Source organism: Cannabis sativa, chromosome 1 (assembly GCF_029168945.1).
Source record: "Cannabis sativa cultivar Pink pepper isolate KNU-18-1 chromosome 1, ASM2916894v1, whole genome shotgun sequence".
Taxonomy (NCBI): Eukaryota; Viridiplantae; Streptophyta; class Magnoliopsida; order Rosales; family Cannabaceae; genus Cannabis; species Cannabis sativa.
The window spans coordinates 46,450,152-46,470,027 of NC_083601.1; the positions used below are offsets into that span (position 1 = coordinate 46,450,152).

Here is a 19,876-nt window from a genome sequence, read left to right on the forward strand (position 1 = left end):
AGGCTAACAAAAGTGGTTTTTAATTTTATTTAATTAAGTCGGGTTTAGGTTTGGGTCTGGAGTCGGGGTCGTAGTCCAAGCCTAGGTTTAAGGTCGAGGCCAGAGTCTAGGTCCCAATTTTTAAGTTGGGGTCGGAGTTTAAAATATTAATTAAGAAAAAAAACGTTTTAAAAAAATTTTGAAAGTTATTTTTCTTTTTCAAAATTTTTCTCAATTAAAAAAAGGATTATTTCACAAATAAAAAAAAAACAACAAAAAATTTACAAAAATACGGTTTCACGAAATTTTAAATATTTTTACGATTTTTTCGATTTTATTCTCAGAAAATACGGTCTTTTTATGTTGTACTCTTGTTAATTTGTTGTTGTTTTAATGTTATTTTATTGTTACTTTCATGTAATTTTCTTGTTGTTTTCGTGTTATTTTTATAGAAAACCGTAAAAATGTAAAAAAAAAAAAATTCTTTAAACGTAAAAATATAATTTTTTTACAAAAAAATAGTGTCTTATGTAGTTATATCATTAGAAAATTAAAAAGTGAGAACAACTTTATAGAACATATTTTTGAAAAATATTTTTATTTTTTTATTAAAAAGTAAAAAATTAATTAAAAAAGTATTACCAAACCAATTTTAAATTTATGAAGAATTTGTTTTTAAGGATCAAAATTGAGTTTAAAATATTAAATTTATGTGATGTTGAATTATAGGGTAGGTACCATTATTATTTATTATGTACCAGTACCATGATCAAACACAAAATAACAATAATAAATAGTTTTTAAAATAGAAGCACTTATTTACACATTTTTTTTTTTTAGAAAAAAGGAAAAAAAAAAAAAGAAAGAAAGAAAAGAAAATACATACATATTGAAAAATAAAATAAAAATCAGAATGTTTATAGAATTTCTGAAATTTTGAGGGTCTGATACAGAAAAATGAGGTTTTGAGGGGGTCATATTAGATTTAAGAAAAGTAATAATTTTGGGGCAAAGGGCAAGGGGTCTGTCTGAGACTGAGACTGAGACTGAGGAGCTTTGTTGGTTGGTGTGGTCTGGCTTTCTTACAACTCAGATCCCTCTCCACACTCCATCCTCAACCACAGCTCTTAGCACAGTTGCTTTGATGGTTTCTTGTTTCTACAGAAACAGAAAGAGAGAGTACGAGTACAAGTAGATTTGGTACAAAGTTCGTAACCAAAACCTGAGAAAGAAGAGGAATAGGATGTCTTTAACATGTGTGAAAATGTCCGAGGACGTCTGGTTGACTTGTCTAACTCATGCATTGTCTACCGAGACCGAAGAGATCATGGGACTTCTTCTTGGTGATATCGAGGTTTTTTTCTTCTTTCAATTCCCCTATCTTTTTGTTCATTCTGTCTCAACATTATTTCTTGAAGGATTTTTTCAAAAATTTCGATCTTGAATCTTTTCGGTTACATTTCTGAATGGAGTTTTGTAACTATTTTCATGCAACGGATTTTGGGTTGCCCTAATTTGTGCTTTAGGGTATTGCGGTTCTCAGAAACCGTAGCGTCCTTGCTGGATTGGATTGGGGGTTAAGCAATGTGCCTCTATTGCTTTTTAGTTGCATGTTAATTTCCTAGTAGCTTCGAAAGTGGATTCAATTAAGTCAATACTCACACATGTTTGATTATAGTAGTGGATGTGGGTTCTTGAAATTATCTGTGTTTCAGAATCGGTGGGTGTTAAGTTTAGTGGTTCTCCTATTTCTTTATTTCAGTTCTACCTAGTTCTCAAATTTACTGGTCATATTTTGTAACTTAGTTTTGAAGTTTGTTAATGCTATTTGAAACTTGAAAATTTTAGTTTATGTACTGATATACAGGTGTGTATGTGTGTGCATTTTTATGTATGAATATGTACGAGTATGCATATAGGTCTCACAGATTCCTTGTTTGTCTTGCTATGAAGAGCAAACACCAGAAGATTAGGCACTTGAAAGATGACTGCAATTTATGTATGCAAGGAAACCAACTAGTATCTTAAAGCGCTAAATTATGTGTGCCCATACTTGATGTACATGATTTCTTGGTATGACTTGTCTGGAATTAAAACTATGGTATTTAGACGATGCTTCCATCTTATTTTGTATGATCCTTTTTTAACATATTTCAAGTAGTTTTAATTTTCCTTGAAAATATTTTGACCTTGGGATTTCTTATTATCAATATTTCATATCTGGTTTTTGTGAGTGTAGTACAAGAATGGGAATGTAATTGCACTAATTTGGGGAGCCTCACCACAAACTCGATCCGATAGAAGAAAGGATCGTGTGGAGACCAATCCTGAACAGCTGGCTGCTGCTTCAGCTCAAGCTGAAATATCCTTATTGCTTTCATTTAATACTAGCTACTATTATTACAATGGTCATTTTCTTAGCATCCTATTACTTTTTGTATGAATTACACAGGAATACAGGATAGTGTATTATCATTATTGATGCACAATGTTAAGAGAGTTTCTGTCTCATTTTTTTAGGTTACCCCCTTTTTTGTTATTTTCTCCTAACACCTAATCCCCTGTTTCTAGGTTTCTAGAATTCGAAGTAATTAATTTTCTTCCACACCTAAAAAGTATGGGGCTTGGCCCTAGATTTTAATGAGTTTACTCTCTTAACATAATGGTCTCATGCAGGCTTATTACATCTGATATTTTAAGGTTGTATAACTAGCTCTCTTTGCCTTTGCTTTTTGGTCACATTGTTTTTCTTTGACTTTATTTAGCACAGAATGACAACTTCAACAGGAAGAACAACTAGAGTGATTGGGTGGTACCATTCACATCCTCATATTACCGTTCTTCCTTCTCACGTTGGTGAGTGTTTCTCAATAGAATTATTTCATTTCAATTTGATTGTGCAAGATCTGATGTGAAAATTTAAGCTAAAAAGAGCAATACAAATGTTACAAAAGGCTGTTAACTGCGCTGATACGATTGAAATTTGTTAGACATGTTATTTTTGTTTAGTAATGAAGACTAATATTTACAACTGCCTTCTGCTCGTAGATGTGCGTACTCAGGGAATGTACCAACTCCTTGACTCTGGGTTTATTGGACTGATTTTTTCCTGTTTCAGTGAGGATTCATTCAAGGTTTGTTGAAATTATTTATTAGTAATTTTATTAGTAAAGTAGCTTAGTAGCACCATGAAAGTGTACATGGGTCCCATTTTATTGAATTTCAGGTTGGCAGGATCCAAGTCATAGCGTTCCAGTCCTCAGATGGAAAGCAATCTCAAATTTCAAGACCAATTTCTCTCTCTCCTGTAAATAGAAATTCAGTAATAGATCTTGAATCATCTTCTAGTTCTGCAGAAATTGCACCAGTGAGATCTGGTGCTGTCATTGAGACTTCTGAACAAGACATCAGTGATTCTAGAATGGCTGGAGGTAATAAGGTATGAATTTCATTTATTGAAGTGGAAATAGCTAGGTGGTAGTTTATGCACAAAGTGAGTACTAAAGACCGGGTTAAAGATAGGAAAGTATATTGATGGGAATATTACTAATCTATTTCATAAGTGTAAATTTAGAAAGTAATCTATTTCGTATAGCTATGTCAAACATGGGCAGATTGTTAATGAATTCATCAAAGTTTCTCTCTTCTCTTCTTTTCTCACTCTTTCCTTTTATTTTTTTTTCTACCTGTCTACTGCAGAGATACTTAGATGATAGGATACAATTTGAATTTCTAGTAATTGATATACAATCATTTGGTTGGATACTCAAGAGAGAGAGCATAGTTTCATTTAGTCCTTAATATATATTGATTCAGTGCTTCTAGCTTTTCCTTACAACTTTTTATTGATTAGGTTGGGGGAAGATCTTCCGATTTGGGGGTTCTCTTTGCTAATGCTGATGCAAGCTCTGTAAAAAAAGATAGATTTGGAGGAAGCTACAATACGAACCATTCAAATGATTTTGTTGATATAGATCCCATGGATATGTCAGAGAGTATGCAAGAAGCAATGCATCGTTCAAATTTGGACATTAGGTATACATGAGTATGTACTTAACCACTCAAGATCTTTCTCAATCATTTTAGAAAGCATTTTTTTGGGTCTAAAATCTTCTTATTAAAACTTTGGTGTTTATTGGTTATGAATATGATTTTATTGAAACTCTTTTGTTTATTTGAATATGATGCATCCTCTTTACATTTTACATTTTGGTATAATCATCAAATAGTCAGTTATTATGGATGAGTTTATTTTATTTTCTTACATTATTATCTGCTACTGGCACATCTACTATGATCCACTCCAGCTATGGTGTTTTATTTTCTTATTTACTGATTTTTCTTGGTTATTTTCTCACATTGTCAATCTTCGTCTGCTCTTTATTCTTGCAAGAAAACTCTTGACCTCTAACTCAGACTGTTATGTTTGGTGGCAGCGGTGCGGAGTATGTCAGAAAGGAAGTTCCTCTTTATGTAATGCCTACGTCAAGCCTTATTAAGCTTGATTCTCCTTTGACTTCATTCACGGATTTGCAACGTGTATTATACGAAGAGGAACAAGCAGCATATAACCAAGCTATCTTGCAAAATATGAGGTGCTAAAGATGATCACATGTTACTTTAAACTAGAAAGTGATTTATATTCTGAATTTGTGTATTCTTACTCAGGAATTGGAAAGTTCATCCACTTGCTTTTGTACATCACACATCAACATATCAGGCTTCCATGTGCAAATTAATTGAATATTGGTCAGCATAACTCTTACCTGGCATTACTGTTTCACTTTTTTCTCCTCCCTTCCTGTTGTCTCTTTCTTTTTTGTCCTTATCTTGTCTTCAATCTATGCAGCTTGAGTCCAGCCATAAGTGCTCTGCAGGACCGTCTAAGAGAGAATGAAACTCGGGTAGAGTACCAAATTCAAGACATTTCTTCAATAGGATGCTCTGTCTTCATTATCATCATTTTTTTTAATGACTTAGAAACCTAATCTGATGAACTGAGTGTTTATAATATGATGTAAACTGCACTCATTCTTTGGCCCTCTTTTGCTGAAGCAGATGTTGATACTCAAAGATGAAGCCAAGAATTTAGAGGCTGAGACAGTGAGAATGAGCAACTTAAGTTCGGGATCTCCTCGTCAAGTTCCATCACATGGTCCCCGTGGAAGTGTTTCACCAAGTTCTAGTATGTCTGGTGCTGGTAGCCGGAGCAAAAGAGGGTCACAATGAAACTTCATAGTAATGGTGTTTTCTTTTTCCTGTTGTAATGATTAGGCTAGAATATTTAGTTACTTGCATACATGTTTTTGGTTTTTGACCAAAATTAGTCATGCCTTTTGGATGGAGTATGTTGTGAAGATGGGGTCTAGTCTCTCAGGTTTTATTTCTTGATATCATTTTGGCACAGGTGACTGGTGATAGATACCTAAATCACACAGTAAGTATAGCCTTTGTGGGCATTTTGGGCAAGTGCAAGCCTAGATGAAAAAGAAAAAGCGTTATAATTTGTCTATAGTATTCATGTCAATCATTCTTGTATCGGATCGAGCAAATATATTATCGGCCAAGAATGAAATTGAATTGTTTAATTTTGTGTATAAAATACTAAACTAAATACTTAAGCTTGGCTTTTTAACTACTATTTTTTTTTCACGGTCTAAAAGTATTAATGCTTTTGGATTTTCAACTCTTCGGGGCAAATTTGGTTATGTGCTTTTCAGCTTGATTTTATGTGTTTAGGTATACTTTGTGTTTAGTTTTATGTAACTATCCTTTGATTGGAAACCTATTCAAATACATTTATTTTGAACTTAAGTACATAAAATAAAGCATGAAGTATCTATATTCTATACAACTGAAATCAACAATTATAGAATAGATTTAAGTATTATGATGAAAAGGGCCATTTTGGAGTTGAAGGAAATGAGTTTCATTATGTTAGATTTGTGTCAGAGTGAGATTTCCTAGTGTGGTGTATTGTGCATAGTGGGTGGCGAATATGTTAGGTGATGTTGATTGGAGGACAGTAATACTAGGTATAGTAGCAGTTTGGTTATGCACTGAAACAATTGTACGTATATAAAATATGATATCAGTATCTCTCTGTTTTTCTTCAATTAATAAAAGAAAATTCATTTCATGTCATGTTCATCTACATATGATAACAGTATCTCTCTCTCTCTCTGTTTTTTCTTCTACTGAGTAGTACTGTATCAACTCGATCCTTGAGACTTGAGAGAGATATCCCATTGAGTAGTTGCATGGACACTTTTTGGTGCTAGTACTTATAGCTATCTACCTTGTTTAAAGTATTTCATTCATTGAATACATGCATTGTAATAGAAGAAAGAGAAAGTATATTATAAAAAAAAACAACAACAACAGAAGAAAGAAGAGAAAGCAGATTAGATTAGAGGAACAAAAAAGGGAGAATATGAATAAGTTGGTCGTAGAAGTAGTCTAGTCGTGCATGGAAGCGATTCCCAAGGAGAATCGAATCAGCCCACTTCCCCTTTAGCTCTTCTTTACAGTTTGCCTCTTCTTTCCTTTACCCTTCCCCAAGAGAATGGAGGCCAGAGAGAGAGAAAGCTAAAGTTATCTTAGAGAGAGAGAGAGAGAAAGAGAACAACAACACAATTAGGAATAGCAATAGCAGCCGCAGCAAAAGAAATTAAAGGTAAAAAAGAAAGAAAGAAAGAAAGAAAGAAAGAACCCCTCCCTCCCACACACCACCACACCACACTACACCACATCTCTCTCTCTCTCTCTCCCAAAAACAAAAACAAAAAAAGATGGTCAAAATGCATAAAACATACCTCGAAGACTACTTGTTATATATTCCATCATCAGCTTCAACTTAGCTTTATTGAAACTCACCATTTTCACCTCTTTCTTTTTCTGTTTTCGATTTATTTCGTTTTCTTTTTATGCACACATTATAATTATACCCCTCTCTCTTTCTTTTTCAACTCTCCATCAACAATCATAGCTACCAAATTATTTATCAAGAAAATTTTATTTATTAATCAATATATATTTTTTTATTAGTCACACACTAATTAATCCACATACACATAACAATTAACACAAAAATGAGATAAGATTAATATTTAATACTAGCGTTTAATGATAAATTGTCATGGTCTTTTTATTTGTTGTTATATTATTTCACTTGACTCTGCAAAAGTTAGAACTTACGTAGGAATAAAGGAATATTCAAATTTGTAAAGCAACAACAATTTTTTCCCTTAAATTGACTGTCAAAATGTGCTGAATCTCAAAGTTAAAATTGAAAGAGACCTGACCCATGTTTGGATATGTGACCAAGATAAAGAAAGTGTACATGTTAGAGGAGCCGGGCCAAGGGCTTTGTGGTTACAAGAATATGCAATTAATGTCTTAAGACTTAATAAAAGAAAATGCTGATAAGGATTCCACATTGTCCAATCAAATGCTGACAAGTGGTCATTCCATGAAATTCCTTCGATGGGGTCTCTCTCACTCACATTTGCCTTGGTGGGGTATACCCCTAATTTTTGAGTGCCACATTAGTGGAAGAGGGTCCCAAATGGCATGGTCAAAGGGCCTTTCTAGGTTCATGCTTCACTTGATTGAGTTGAGCAGATTTGTTGTGCTATTAGGTTACAGAATCCCAGTTTTCTTTTTGTGGGTCTGGTTTTGTTGGCTATACTTCTCTATACAAACAACTATAGATTTGGTCAACTTAGTTCAACTATGTTCCACCAAACAATATTTGTAAATTTGTCCCCTTAGTATCTTATTTGGATACATTGGAATAATATTATATCTATCTACTCTAAACCTTAAAAAATTTTAGTCCTTGACTTTATTTGTAAGAGGATATATCATATATTGCTTTGCAAAATCAGAATGAAGAAAAGGAAGAAAGAAAGAAAGAAAAAAAAAAAAAAAAAAAAAAAAAAGAGCACTGCTTAAACTTAAACCCTAAGTAATCAAATTCACTTTCCATTATTACCAAAATGAGAAATAAAATACTATTCTTAATTCTTAGCACACTGATTTTTAAAAGGGTATTGGGTTATTATCATAGTCTTCTTTCATAGATACTCTGTTCTTCTGCATCACTTTTTCTAAAGATGGCAGGCTAAGATGTGTTGTGAGAACTTGCAATATTTCATAAAAGAAAATTATATTATTTATTTATAATTTGTTATTTCGGTTTCCAATAATAATAATAATAATTAGTACTACCTTCTTCTTTCCATAAAGTAAATATTATATATTTATATATGTATGGCAGCTGCTGATTGCACCCTCTATTATAGACTCTGGCGCCCACTTTCCAAAAGAAGGGTTCAATTTCATTTATGCATATAGTTCAATAAGTAGTTCAATCCTAACTATAGATCCTTATAAATTTGACCATAACATAAATGTGTATTTATAAATTTACTCAAATAAATTAAATAAAATCATGCTTGACAGCTGGCTTGAACAAATATATATATCACTAAAAATGAACTAATTATAATGAATATTAAATTCCTCTATCTCTAATAATAGTAATAAAAATGAAAAGAAACCATTCCATATATACAAATTCAAGTACTAAGTATAAGTAGTAGTAAGGGAAAAATTAAAGTTATTCAAAATTCAAAATATCCTGTCATTGGAATCGTTTTTATTAAAAAAAAAATGTTCCTTTTTCTCTTTTTCTTGGTGTTTGCCTTTAGATTTTTTTTGTTGTAGTGTTTACGTTTATCAAGGTTGGGAAATTGAAGAACACGAAAAAGTATAATGTTCACGGCCCTCCATTTATTCTCTCTTTTATGCCTTTGCTTTGTTTGAGCTTTGAGTGTTGAGTGTTGAGTGTTGAGAGTTGAGACAGACATGTATATATATAACCACACTCTTATCTCGCATTTCATCACCAAATTCCCTCTCATTCTCATTCTCTTCCCAACTCAAACTAATTACCAATTCTACTACTAAACCCACTAACTTCTTCTCTCACTCACTCACTCACTCACTCTTAAGGAGTTAGGTAATTAAATAATTACACTTCATATTGTCACATTTTTATCATTATTTTATTTTTGAGTAATTTAATCAAACAGTTTGTGGTCATTTTATGTAGAAGAAAAAAACACAAGAAAGAAATATGAGCCGACCAGGAGATTGGAACTGCAGATCATGCCAACACCTCAACTTTCAGAGGAGAGAATCATGCCAACGATGTGGTGATCCCAGGTCTGGAGACAGAGGAGACTTTGGAGCTTTCGGAGGAGGAAGAGGATCCTCTAATTCCTTCGCTTTCGCTACTACCGGCTCTGATGTTCGTCCCGGCGACTGGTACTGCGCCGCCGCCAACTGCGGAGCTCATAACTTCGCCAGCCGCTCTAGCTGCTTCAAGTGCGGTGCTTTCAAGGATGACGTCATCGGAGGCGGTGGCGGCGGCGGTTACGACTGCATTGACATGCCTCGTTCTCGCGGCTCTGGTTTTGGCTCTGGCGGCGGCGGTGGTGGTGGTGGCCGACCCGGCTGGAAATCTGGTGACTGGATTTGCAACAGGTCATCATTTTTATTTGTTTATAATTAGTCAACGTTATTTTATATTCTTTGACCGTTTTTAAAAACGGTACTGTTGAATTAAAAAACGTGACAGTGTTTTTAAAAAAACAACGTATTATTAATATTTTTTTTTTGTGTTATTAATAACTTTGGACAGGTCTGGATGCAATGAGCACAACTTTGCAAGCAGAATTGAGTGTTTTAGATGCAATGCTCCTCGGGACTCATACTAGACATTATCTTATATTTAAATATAGTTTTTGGGTAATAATAATTATTATTAATGCACACACAATTTATATAAATATTCAATATTATGCTTTTATTTAATTAAGATTAATAAAATTGATGATATTGTTTATACATTGCAGGCACTTGAGCCAAGCGATCTCCAGAGAGAGAATGAGAGAGAGAGAGATGATATGGTAGAAGAAATATTAGGAGTGTTTTTCACTTGATGAAATATGATTATTATTTATTTGAGGTGCTAAGAGAGAGGCTTTTCTATTAAGGTGGTGCAAAAATCAGATTATCAACATGAATATTTGGACTACAACTCTTATATTATTGTGCCTGGCATCTTAATTATAATATAATTCTTAGATAATATTATAAAAGTCATGATGTAGTTTTTTGTTGTTTTTTTTTTTTTATGTATCAAGGGTTTGTTTGTTTTTTGTTTTTTTGTACTCTGCATTGTTTTCTTAAATGGAATTGATTCCTTAATTAGCACTACTTATTAATTATTATTATTATTAATTATTGAGTTCGAGAAATTATAAGTACGTAGCCCCTAATTATGAGATATATCATCAATTACCACTTGATGATTAGATTGTTTAATTATGACAAGACTATCTACTACTATATAATTATGATTATAATATATCTTAACTTAAAATCATGATTAATTAAAATTCGATAATGTGCACTTTAATACAGCACTCAATGAATCAAAATATCATACTTAAAATTCAGTTTCAATTAATATATGTAAGATATAAGATAGGGACATATGAAGGGACCACAAATTTGTGCTTTAGATGCAAAAGAATAATTGGGTCAAGATTCAAATAACTATGATTATTAACAGTACTTATTCACTTTTAAATAGAGCAATTGTCATTAGTAACTAACAATAAGAATATTACTCATTATGATTAGGCCCATTAAACGAAAGTATACTACAACTAGTTTCTTTTCTGAAAAAGGCAATTCTTTTTATTATGTTTAAATCAATATGGCAAGCTCTAGCTACTCTAATAATATTGTACATTACGTACTTTATGTTCCATTATCAAAGTTTTCCTTTTCTTTTTTATAATGAAAAAAATACTCTCTCTATCATGATTGAATATTTTTGTAGCAATAAATAATAATTGTAGTAAGGTGACAAGTTTATTTTAGAGAAATTTACTAAAATACTAGAATTTTGGGTAACTTTTATAAAAATACTGTCACACGGAAAGTTTACAAAAATACTGCATTTTTATAAAACACCAGTAGAATACAAAATAGAAACTCAAAACACCAGTAGAACAACTAAAAAACACCAGTAGAACACCAGTGAAAACTTAACACAGTATACTGCAGTATGAAACTTATAAAAAAACACAGTAAAAAAGTAAAAAATACCGCCTGACAATATTTTTATAAAAAATAATAAAAGTTAGTGTACCATGTAAATTTTCCTTTATTTTATTCACTTCACTTGTTTTTTTTTTAGGAAATAGAAAAACATAGGTGGCGTTTGGTAACACTTTTTTAATCAGTTTTTTGTTTTTAAAAGTAGAAAAGTGAATTTTTTTTTTCAAAAACATGTTCTATAAAACTGTTTTTACTTTTCAATTTTATAATTAGAAATCAAAATTTTAAAAACAAAAAAAAAAATACTTTCAATATTTTTTTAAACAATTTTTTTTTTCTTAATCAATCTTTTGGATTACGACCAGACCCGGACCCAAATCCTCTCTCCACAACCCGACTTTTAACTTGAACCCAAATCCGACCCCGGACCTAGATCCGACTTAAATAAAATCAAAAAATAAAAATAAAAATGAATTTTACAGAATACACTTTTGTTTTCTGTTTTTAAAATTGAAAAACAAAAGTGGTTACAGAACGTATTTTTGTTTTTCAAAAATAAATTTTTTAAAAACAAAAATAATACTTTCATTTTGTGATTAAAAAATTAAAAAATAAAAGTGTTACCGAACGACACCATAATTAATAAGGAATTTTAGTATTTGGTTAAGTTTTATATTTTTAAATCATAAATAATTTTAAATGAAAAGAAGAAGAAGAGAGAAATATGTAGGATAAGAGAAATGGAAAGAGAAAAAAGAAGTATAGAATCAAAAGTAGGAAAGAAGTAGACATATATAAGATTATCCAAGGGAACATATGTAAAATTATGCTTTAACGAATTTCAATAACAATAAACTATATTGGGAACCCATTCAATTACATTGACATCAATCATATCATATCAAAGTTTAATTAACATTAATATTAGTCTTCTTACTTATCAAAAAAATATACATCTTTATTGGACTCAACCCCACCCCCACCCCACATTTATAAATATTTTCACTTTATTTATATATAAATTGCCTCTTAAAATTGTACATAAATATAAACCCCTCAAGCCCTGAAATTTTATTATAAGGTTATATAATGTTGACAAGAAAATTATAATTCAACTAAAAGAATGTGCATACAAATATAATTATTAGTATAGGAGTGTAACCTATTTTTAAAATATTATAGATTATTTGAAAAATTATTATTTGTCATCAAAGAGTTTTTAAAGAAAAAAGAATTGTGAAAAACAATATTATTTAGCAACAATGAAGATTGTCATATCACCAAATAATGTATTCTTTTTTGTAAAAACTAATTTAAGTAAGAAATGAACAACATTATTATAATATATCATTTAGCACAATATTAAAAGGAGATATCAAATTATTCATTACAAATAATGATATTCTCAATAATAAAGCATAAGGTGTTTAATACTATTATTAGTATAATTAAATATTAAGTCTTATATAACTGAAGAAAATAATTTTTAAAAAATATCACTAACTAATCATAAAATAATATAAGCACTACTAATATTTAATAGCAATGCAGCATATTATTAGTGCCTTGAATGGCTAGAGGTTGGAGAGAATAAATCTCTCTAATTTTTTATATGTTATCTATATAGGTACCTATATCATTGAAAAAAATAGCATTTTATTGTAATAATTATTATTATTATTATTATTATTATTATTATTATTATTTTGAAAGAATAGTGATATATTAAGATATTATTAACCATTGGATTCTCCTGATTGACCTAATCCTAATGTGATATGTAAACTTTTAAAAGTAAGTATATGCATTCGTAAATGCTTCTCCCACTTCTCTCTACCTCTATTTCAATGCATATATATATATATGCTTTTACCAAGATTCTTATCTTTTTCCCTACCTTTATTTTGTTGGTTTCAAGGGATAGAATTAAACTGTTTTTTCAGTTTATATATATTATTACACTTTCACTTTCTTTAACTTTCAAAGGATATATATAGTATACAGGTTTCACTTTCTTTCCTTAGTTTAATTATGTATTTTATTTTCAATTAATAGCTACTTTAGGACCAGATTTGTCAAACTACTCCCTTAACTCAATATTAATTGATTGGTAATAATAATTTTCTCCATTATAGTGACTAGAAGTAAGTACTAATAAATAAACTTGAAAATGGATCTCATCATATGCAATTATATGTCTTCCACTAAAATCACAACAAACTTATTTTGATGAAAAAGAAAACTCTCCACTTTTCTATTAATTATATAATTGTGATTTGTAGATAATGATTATAATAACTATATATATATTCTTTCAAAAACAAAAAAAAAAAATGAAACTATATACATAGTAAAAAAAAAAAAGCAAAATATCATTACTTGATTTCATAGCCATATTACTCGATATTTCTAGATGATAAATTTCGTTTTATTAATACGAAATAAAGTAAATATCATCGACTTGTACACGTAAATTATAAAACTAAAATTTTAAAGTTTTTATATAAATTTCGGTCTGTAATTTTTATTTACAAAAAATATTAAAATTATAAAAATACATTTTTTTAGCAAAAAAATAACAAAAAATTAATTTCACAACAATTATAAATCAATCAGCTCTAAAACAATAAAAAATGACAACTATAATAGAAGTACAAAGAAAACTATAAAACAATTAAAAAAAAACGGTTATTATTTTTACAAGATTTATTTTCGTAAATAAAAAATTTCAAATAGTAAAAGTAAATTTTTTTTATAAATTAATTTTTTTTTTTTGTTTGACAATGAACATAAAGTAAATTTTTTTTATGTTAACGAATTTTTATAATTTTTTTAAGTTTTTGGTGTATTATGTTAATTTTTATTTAATTTAGCATAAAAAAAAAATTGATTCAAATTTGTAAATAAAAAAAAAGTTATTATTATTTTTATTTTGAAACAGTAAAAAAATGTATTATTAAGAATTTTAGTTAGACCGTATTCTTCATTGATTATTTGGGCCTGATCTATGCAACTTCTCAAGAGGAAATTACACTCTATACTCTTTTTATATTGTCCTTTTTTATTTTTACCTTATTTTTTAAAATCTATCGTTTTTATCTCTTTTTTAAAACATTGTACCAATTTTACCCCTATCACTTCAAGATACTCTTAATGTGATTCTCTTATGTAAGGGTATTTTGGGTACAATACATATAAAAAGAGGTATGTTTCAAATAAACATAAAATTAGAGGTAAATTTGATTAATTGATGAATAAAAGAGGCATTTTTCAACTTACCCCCAACTTCAACCATGCTTTTGTGGTTGGCCCAAAATTCTTGTGTTATTATGGACCTTATTTGAAGCGGAGGCCTGGACCTAATTTGGAAAATGTAAAATGACGAAAGTTATAATTTACATCGATAAAAATCATAAAATAATTTTTTTTAAAAAAAAAAGAAAAACATAAAATAATAGATAGAAAATGTAAAATCACCTCATATGCTATTTTTTTACCCTTTTTTTTTTTTTTTTTTTTTTTTTCATTTTTACAATTTGGGTTACTTTGCATAAGTTGCAATGTAGACTTGTATTGTGTTTTAGATTACTTCCTGTATTTACGTATAAACACAAAAAAAATATATATTTTAAAATGTATAAATAAAAAAATAAAAAATAAACATAAAATAATAGATATAAAATGTCATATTTCGCAAAAAAAAAAAATCTTGGAAATTCTCATATATAAATAAACATAATAAAGAGTGATGATATATACACTAATAAAACATGTTAGAATATTATAAAAATTTAAATATTATTTTTTAAAAAAAAAAAAATAGTAAGTCTTAATTTAAATAAAAGCATTATAACATAGAAAATATAAATTGACACTTTATTTACAAAAATACCTCCATAAGGTGTAGACAACATTTATACTTCATATGTGATTTTAATTACCAAAATATCTCTTACACTATCACTTACACAATCAGACGATGGTTTCAGGGTGGTTGGCGTATGATTGCACGGTGGTTGCATCAGACGAAGGTTTCAATCATACGATGGTTGCTGAGTTGGCCGAAAGTTACATCAGACGAAGATTTGAATCAGACGAAAGTTTCTGGATGGTTGGCCGAAGGTTGCATCAGACAAAGGTTACAATCAGATGAAATAACTGTTAGCAAAATGTTTATGCAACTGTTATGAAACATTAAAAATCAGAACAGTGTTTCAACGTACGTAACTCTATCTACATGTCTCTTTATGATTTAACATGAACAAATTCACCATTAGAAATTTGGAAAACAACGAAAATACACCAGAATAAATATTTTACTATATTGTTGATGTTATTAAATCAAATAAAATATCTATAATTAGGGATATTGGTGATAAAATTACTTAAACTCTATGATTAGCGACACTTAACTACATATTTTTTGGTGATAAAATCCTTCAACTCTCACTTATGTTAGTTATTTATCCCTTTCGTTTAGAATGTACTGTTAAGTGCCACAGTAGGCATGCCAGTGTACACAAGTGTGCTTGTAGTAAATTTTTAGTAAGGAAATTGGCTGCAAAACTACTTGAACTCTATCATTAGTGATACTTAACCACATAAACCAATATCCCCCATTAATAATTTGTCACGTGTATACTTGTTTACACTGGTAAAACCCTCCAAACCTCCCTGTTTATCGAGATTTTCGGAAACTAATAAAATAAGAGCTTAAGAAATAATGAAATAAAGTAGTAAAGAAGACAAGATTTTTACGTGGTTCATGTGTTAATGAGTCCTAGTCCACGAGTCAACCTATTAGCCTTGAGAGACTTGTAAAATATTTTTACAATAGTGTTTGCAAGAAACCCTAACCTTGCTCACTAGGTTTCTCTTGAAGAATAAAAAAGCTTAGAGTAAATTTAGCAGAGCTTCAACTATCTGATCTTTGATCCCCCTTCGTATGAAAATAAAATGGTACTTATAGGCTAAAGGACAGGTATGGACATGCTCATGACCCCCAAGGGTTTATGTAATAAGGTCACTATGGGAGTAAATAACATGTTATGAGCTAACTATTGGGCCCCTAAGAAAGTTTTTGCTCATGTGAAGAGGCAGCTATACAATGGGGACCATTATCTGCACTGGAAACATGTCACCAAAAGGTTTCACCTTGTAAAGTAAATGCCTAAACTAGCCGTCAGGCAAAAAGGTGAGTGGGAAGTGCGCATTACCATGATTTGATACAAGAGACAAGTTCTGATCCTGTGTCAGAAAGGGCATAACCTTTAGTGGGCGATCCAAGTCTTTTTTCATGGTAAACATCCGACTTCTTTTGGGCACTTAGTGTCCGTGATAAGCCCTTTATAATCTTACATGTATCACTTAGGCACACTCCGAGCCGGGCCATCTTGGAGTCGGAGAGATATTAAGCCTTTCGTGTCCCGAATGACATAATAAGGCAGGATAAATCTCTATGTATTCTTTGGTCATAATCTGTTTCCTGATCCACAAAACTTCTTTGTGACTTTATAAAGGGGACTTGGTCACTGATTGCTTAAAGCTATACTTTCTCTTTTTATGTGTCTCTCATCCAAAAATATATATAATACTCACAAGTGTGCATGTGACAAATTTTTAGTAAGAGATATTTGCCATGTGTACATTTGTGTACACTGTGACATGTACATCATAGCACTTAAAAGAATTTTGGAACGGAATGGATAAATAACTAATAAAAGTAAAATTTAAAGAATTTTACCACCAAAATATCAATTTACTTAATTTAGTGTCACTAATAATAAAATTAAGATAATTTTACCACTAATATCTCTTATAATTATAATATAAAATTTTCTCGTATAAACTTAAAAACCCTAAAAAAAATAATTAGAGATATTATATTGGATTGGGCCCGGTGTGGATTGTTTACAGTTGTATTGGCAATGGTAGACTAGTGGGACGTTCGTTTGTCATATTGGAAAAGGAAGCTAAGGTGGGAACCAAGCAAGGAAGGGCTGCCTCTGGTTGAACTCCACTTCCCTTCTTCTCTGTTTCATCAACTATCACCATCATCATCATATTCATCACTATTCTCTGATTATTAAAACACTTCTTTAATAACTGGGTTTTACTTCCTTTTCTTATTCTTATTCTTCTCTCCACTTTTTGGTGCCTCAAAGATTTCAATGGCTGCCTGTGAGTCTCGCTCTCTGTCCCAATATGAATTCCCTTAATTTGTATTTGATCGTTTTACCATATCAGGATTATTGGGTGTTTTATATAATTACACTTTTTTGTTTTGTTTTTCTTTTCTGGGGTCTTTACAACTTAGAAATAGTTAAACTTTCCATGCATTGGTTTCATTGCCATTTATGTGTGTGTGTACAATACCAGAATTTGTCATTTAATTTTGTGCTTCTTGCTTATTTTATTCCATCTAACTATTGAAAAAAAATATATTTTTATTTTTCCTGAATCATTTTGCACAATAATATGTATCTCCAACAACTAATATTTGTTATAGAAAGCTAAATGTTGGGAAGATATGATGGTTTTGCAGGTAATTTAGGTTCCTCATATGTTAACATATCAACCTTGGACTGTGTTGCAAGAAAGAGTGGGATTTTAAGATTAAATGGTTTAAGAAGTTGGAGTGGGAAAAAATCACTAGATTATGCAGGTTTGAGAATATCAAGTTTGTCAAGAAAAGTTTTAAACTTGAGCATTGGTCCATCACTGGAGACCCTCTGTAAGTTGTTTGTGATATTTGGTTTTCTTTCTAAGAAATCAATTAATTAATGTGAAATTACAATTGTTGGTGTAATTAAGTATCGTGTCCAATGAAAATAACTTTGGGAAATATCGCTAAAGGTGTTGAGCACCCAATAGCAATGCTCTTCTAGTATTCATTGAAACATGTAGTCATTAATGGTAGATTATTATATTTGGCTTCTGACTCTATAACTCATTTTGGTTGATGATGTCTGTAATAGCCGTTTTAAGTCCAGAAGATGAATCTGAAGAGCCTGAGATTTCTGGTTTAAGGAGCCAAGTTATTCCAAACTCTGATGAGGTAACATTGTTGACAATCATCATGTGTCTATATGTGAAAGCATTGTTTTCCTTGGAAATCTATACATATACTGTTTACACAAAGTGAAAAACATTCTAACTACTTGTTTGGACTCTAGGTAGAATATCTGCTCACAACAATATGTGACACAACTTCAGTTGCAGAGTTTGAACTAAAAGTAAGTAACAATATGTTTTGATTCTATTAAAGATTAACTTTTATGAATTTTCCCTTGTTGTAACACTTTGCAATGTCAAAATATGAGCAGCTCAGTGGATTCTACTTACATGTTACAAGGGACTTGACTGAAAATCCCACCAGTCCATCCTCCGAAATTTATGCTCCTACTAGTGAATATACAGTTGCTGAAGTTCCTGAGTTAAATGAGTCTACTTCTGCATTATCTTTGGCTTTAACTAAGTCAGAAACTTCTTCACAGAATATTCAAACTTTTGTAAATAAAGCTCCTGATGACGGCTTGGTGATAATTCAGTCTCCAAGAGTAAGTGCTCCTATGCTTCATTTTCTTTTGGCTGTTCTGTAAATTTTGTCCTAAACACAAGGCTGCTGTAGGTGGGGTTTTTCAGAAGATCTCGAACTATAAAAGGGAAGCGTGCTCCACCGCCATGTAAAGAGGTACTTCCCCGTTGCTATGAACTTTGTTCATTTATTTTTCAAAATTGGTTTACTGATCTCAAGGCAGTGGTCATGCTTGGACTCTTGCTGTAATGCTTACTATGAATGTATAACTTTTGCATTTATGACTTAACAGAAGCAAACAGTGAAAGAGGGTCAAGTGATTTGCTACATAGAACAGCTTGGTGGGGAGCTACCAATTGAGGTTTGAATGTTATAAAAGCTCTCAGCAATTTTTCAAATACATTTTCTCTTTATTAACTCTTTTACATATCTTCCTTTACTTTTTTGTCCCATCCAGTCTGATGTTTCAGGAGAGGTAATCAAGATACTACGAGAGGATGGTGGTAAGTATAGTAAATTTCCACTGTGCTTTTTTGTTCTTGCTTTCTTCAAATGCTCTCTAAATTTGGGTTGTTTTGCTTTTATCAGATCCTGTTGGATATAATGATGCTCTCATTGCTATTCTTCCCTCATTTCCTGGGATAAAGAAGCTTCAGTAGATTGGTTTTCTTATATTTCATATATATATATATAGATTTTTTTTAAGAAATATTTTCTTATAACAATAGTGTTGTTTAACACTTTGGTATTTGCTTTTTTCACTCTTAAATATTCCTTTGTTTATAAAGTAATCACCTTTGGTAATTGGTAGCCATGTAGCAGTTTATATAAACTTGTACATATAAATATATTTATATCAGAATTGAGAGTCCATTAGAAACTCCAACATGCCCCAGTCTCTTTGTTTCGTAGCAACAAAAACTAGTGGAGAGTCAATGATGGCTTCTTTGAGTGTCTACCAAGAGAGTTAAGGAGCCTGGTATTGCCGAAACACTTGTGGTAATATATTCATGCGTGTAATATTTAGGTGCACATATCATTATTCTTTAGTTTTTCTTATAAATCCTTTGACATTTCGATATTCGAAGGAAGTTAATGGATGTAGACTAGAGAGTTGAAGAAGCTCCCAATCAAATATGGCATTGCAGAATGATGAAAAATGGTCATCTATGAAAAGCTTTTACACTCTCCATGCTTTAGTACACATTTCCATTTCCACTG

General features: G+C 30.8%; 3 protein-coding genes and 1 long non-coding RNA gene across 5 annotated transcripts; 3 read left to right on the top strand and 1 right to left on the bottom strand.

The window, feature by feature from the left end:
* The first annotated feature begins 854 nt into the window (after positions 1–854).
* On the top strand, positions 855–5,665 carry LOC115705288 (uncharacterized). Its single transcript, XM_030632592.2, has 10 exons — positions 855–1,333; positions 2,219–2,341; positions 2,748–2,835; positions 3,028–3,113; positions 3,206–3,418; positions 3,833–4,014; positions 4,416–4,574; positions 4,648–4,728; positions 4,829–4,883; positions 5,038–5,665. Exons 1-10 carry the CDS (start codon positions 1,223–1,225, stop codon positions 5,206–5,208), a joined length of 1,269 nt encoding a protein of 422 aa, XP_030488452.2. The 5' UTR covers positions 855–1,222; the 3' UTR covers positions 5,209–5,665.
* Positions 5,147–7,238, bottom strand: LOC133039145 (uncharacterized). Its single transcript, XR_009688609.1, has 2 exons — positions 6,795–7,238; positions 5,147–6,577 (listed from the first exon to the last, which is right to left on the bottom strand). It is a non-coding gene; the product is annotated as an uncharacterized LOC133039145 (long non-coding RNA).
* Positions 7,239–8,707: 1,469 nt separating this feature from the next.
* On the top strand, positions 8,708–10,260 carry LOC115705350 (transcription initiation factor TFIID subunit 15). The gene is made up of 4 exons (XM_030632674.2): positions 8,708–9,004; positions 9,098–9,531; positions 9,689–9,795; positions 9,903–10,260. Exons 2-3 carry the CDS (start codon positions 9,122–9,124, stop codon positions 9,762–9,764), a joined length of 486 nt encoding a protein of 161 aa, XP_030488534.1. The 5' UTR covers positions 8,708–9,004; positions 9,098–9,121; the 3' UTR covers positions 9,765–9,795; positions 9,903–10,260.
* Positions 10,261–16,994: 6,734 nt separating this feature from the next.
* Positions 16,995–19,543, top strand: LOC115705325 (uncharacterized). Of its 2 annotated transcripts, XM_030632636.2 has the most exons (10): positions 16,995–17,126; positions 17,283–17,298; positions 17,663–17,851; positions 18,096–18,175; positions 18,294–18,353; positions 18,444–18,677; positions 18,749–18,811; positions 18,948–19,016; positions 19,113–19,158; positions 19,244–19,543. In XM_030632636.2, the coding sequence occupies exons 2-10, from the start codon at positions 17,289–17,291 to the stop codon at positions 19,312–19,314; spliced, it is 822 nt and encodes a 273-aa protein (XP_030488496.2). In that variant the 5' UTR covers positions 16,995–17,126; positions 17,283–17,288; the 3' UTR covers positions 19,315–19,543. The 2 variants fall into 2 exon arrangements, with proteins under 2 accessions (XP_030488496.2, XP_030488495.2); XM_030632635.2 differs by having other exon boundaries at positions 17,016–17,298.
* The last annotated feature ends 333 nt before the right edge of the window (positions 19,544–19,876 follow it).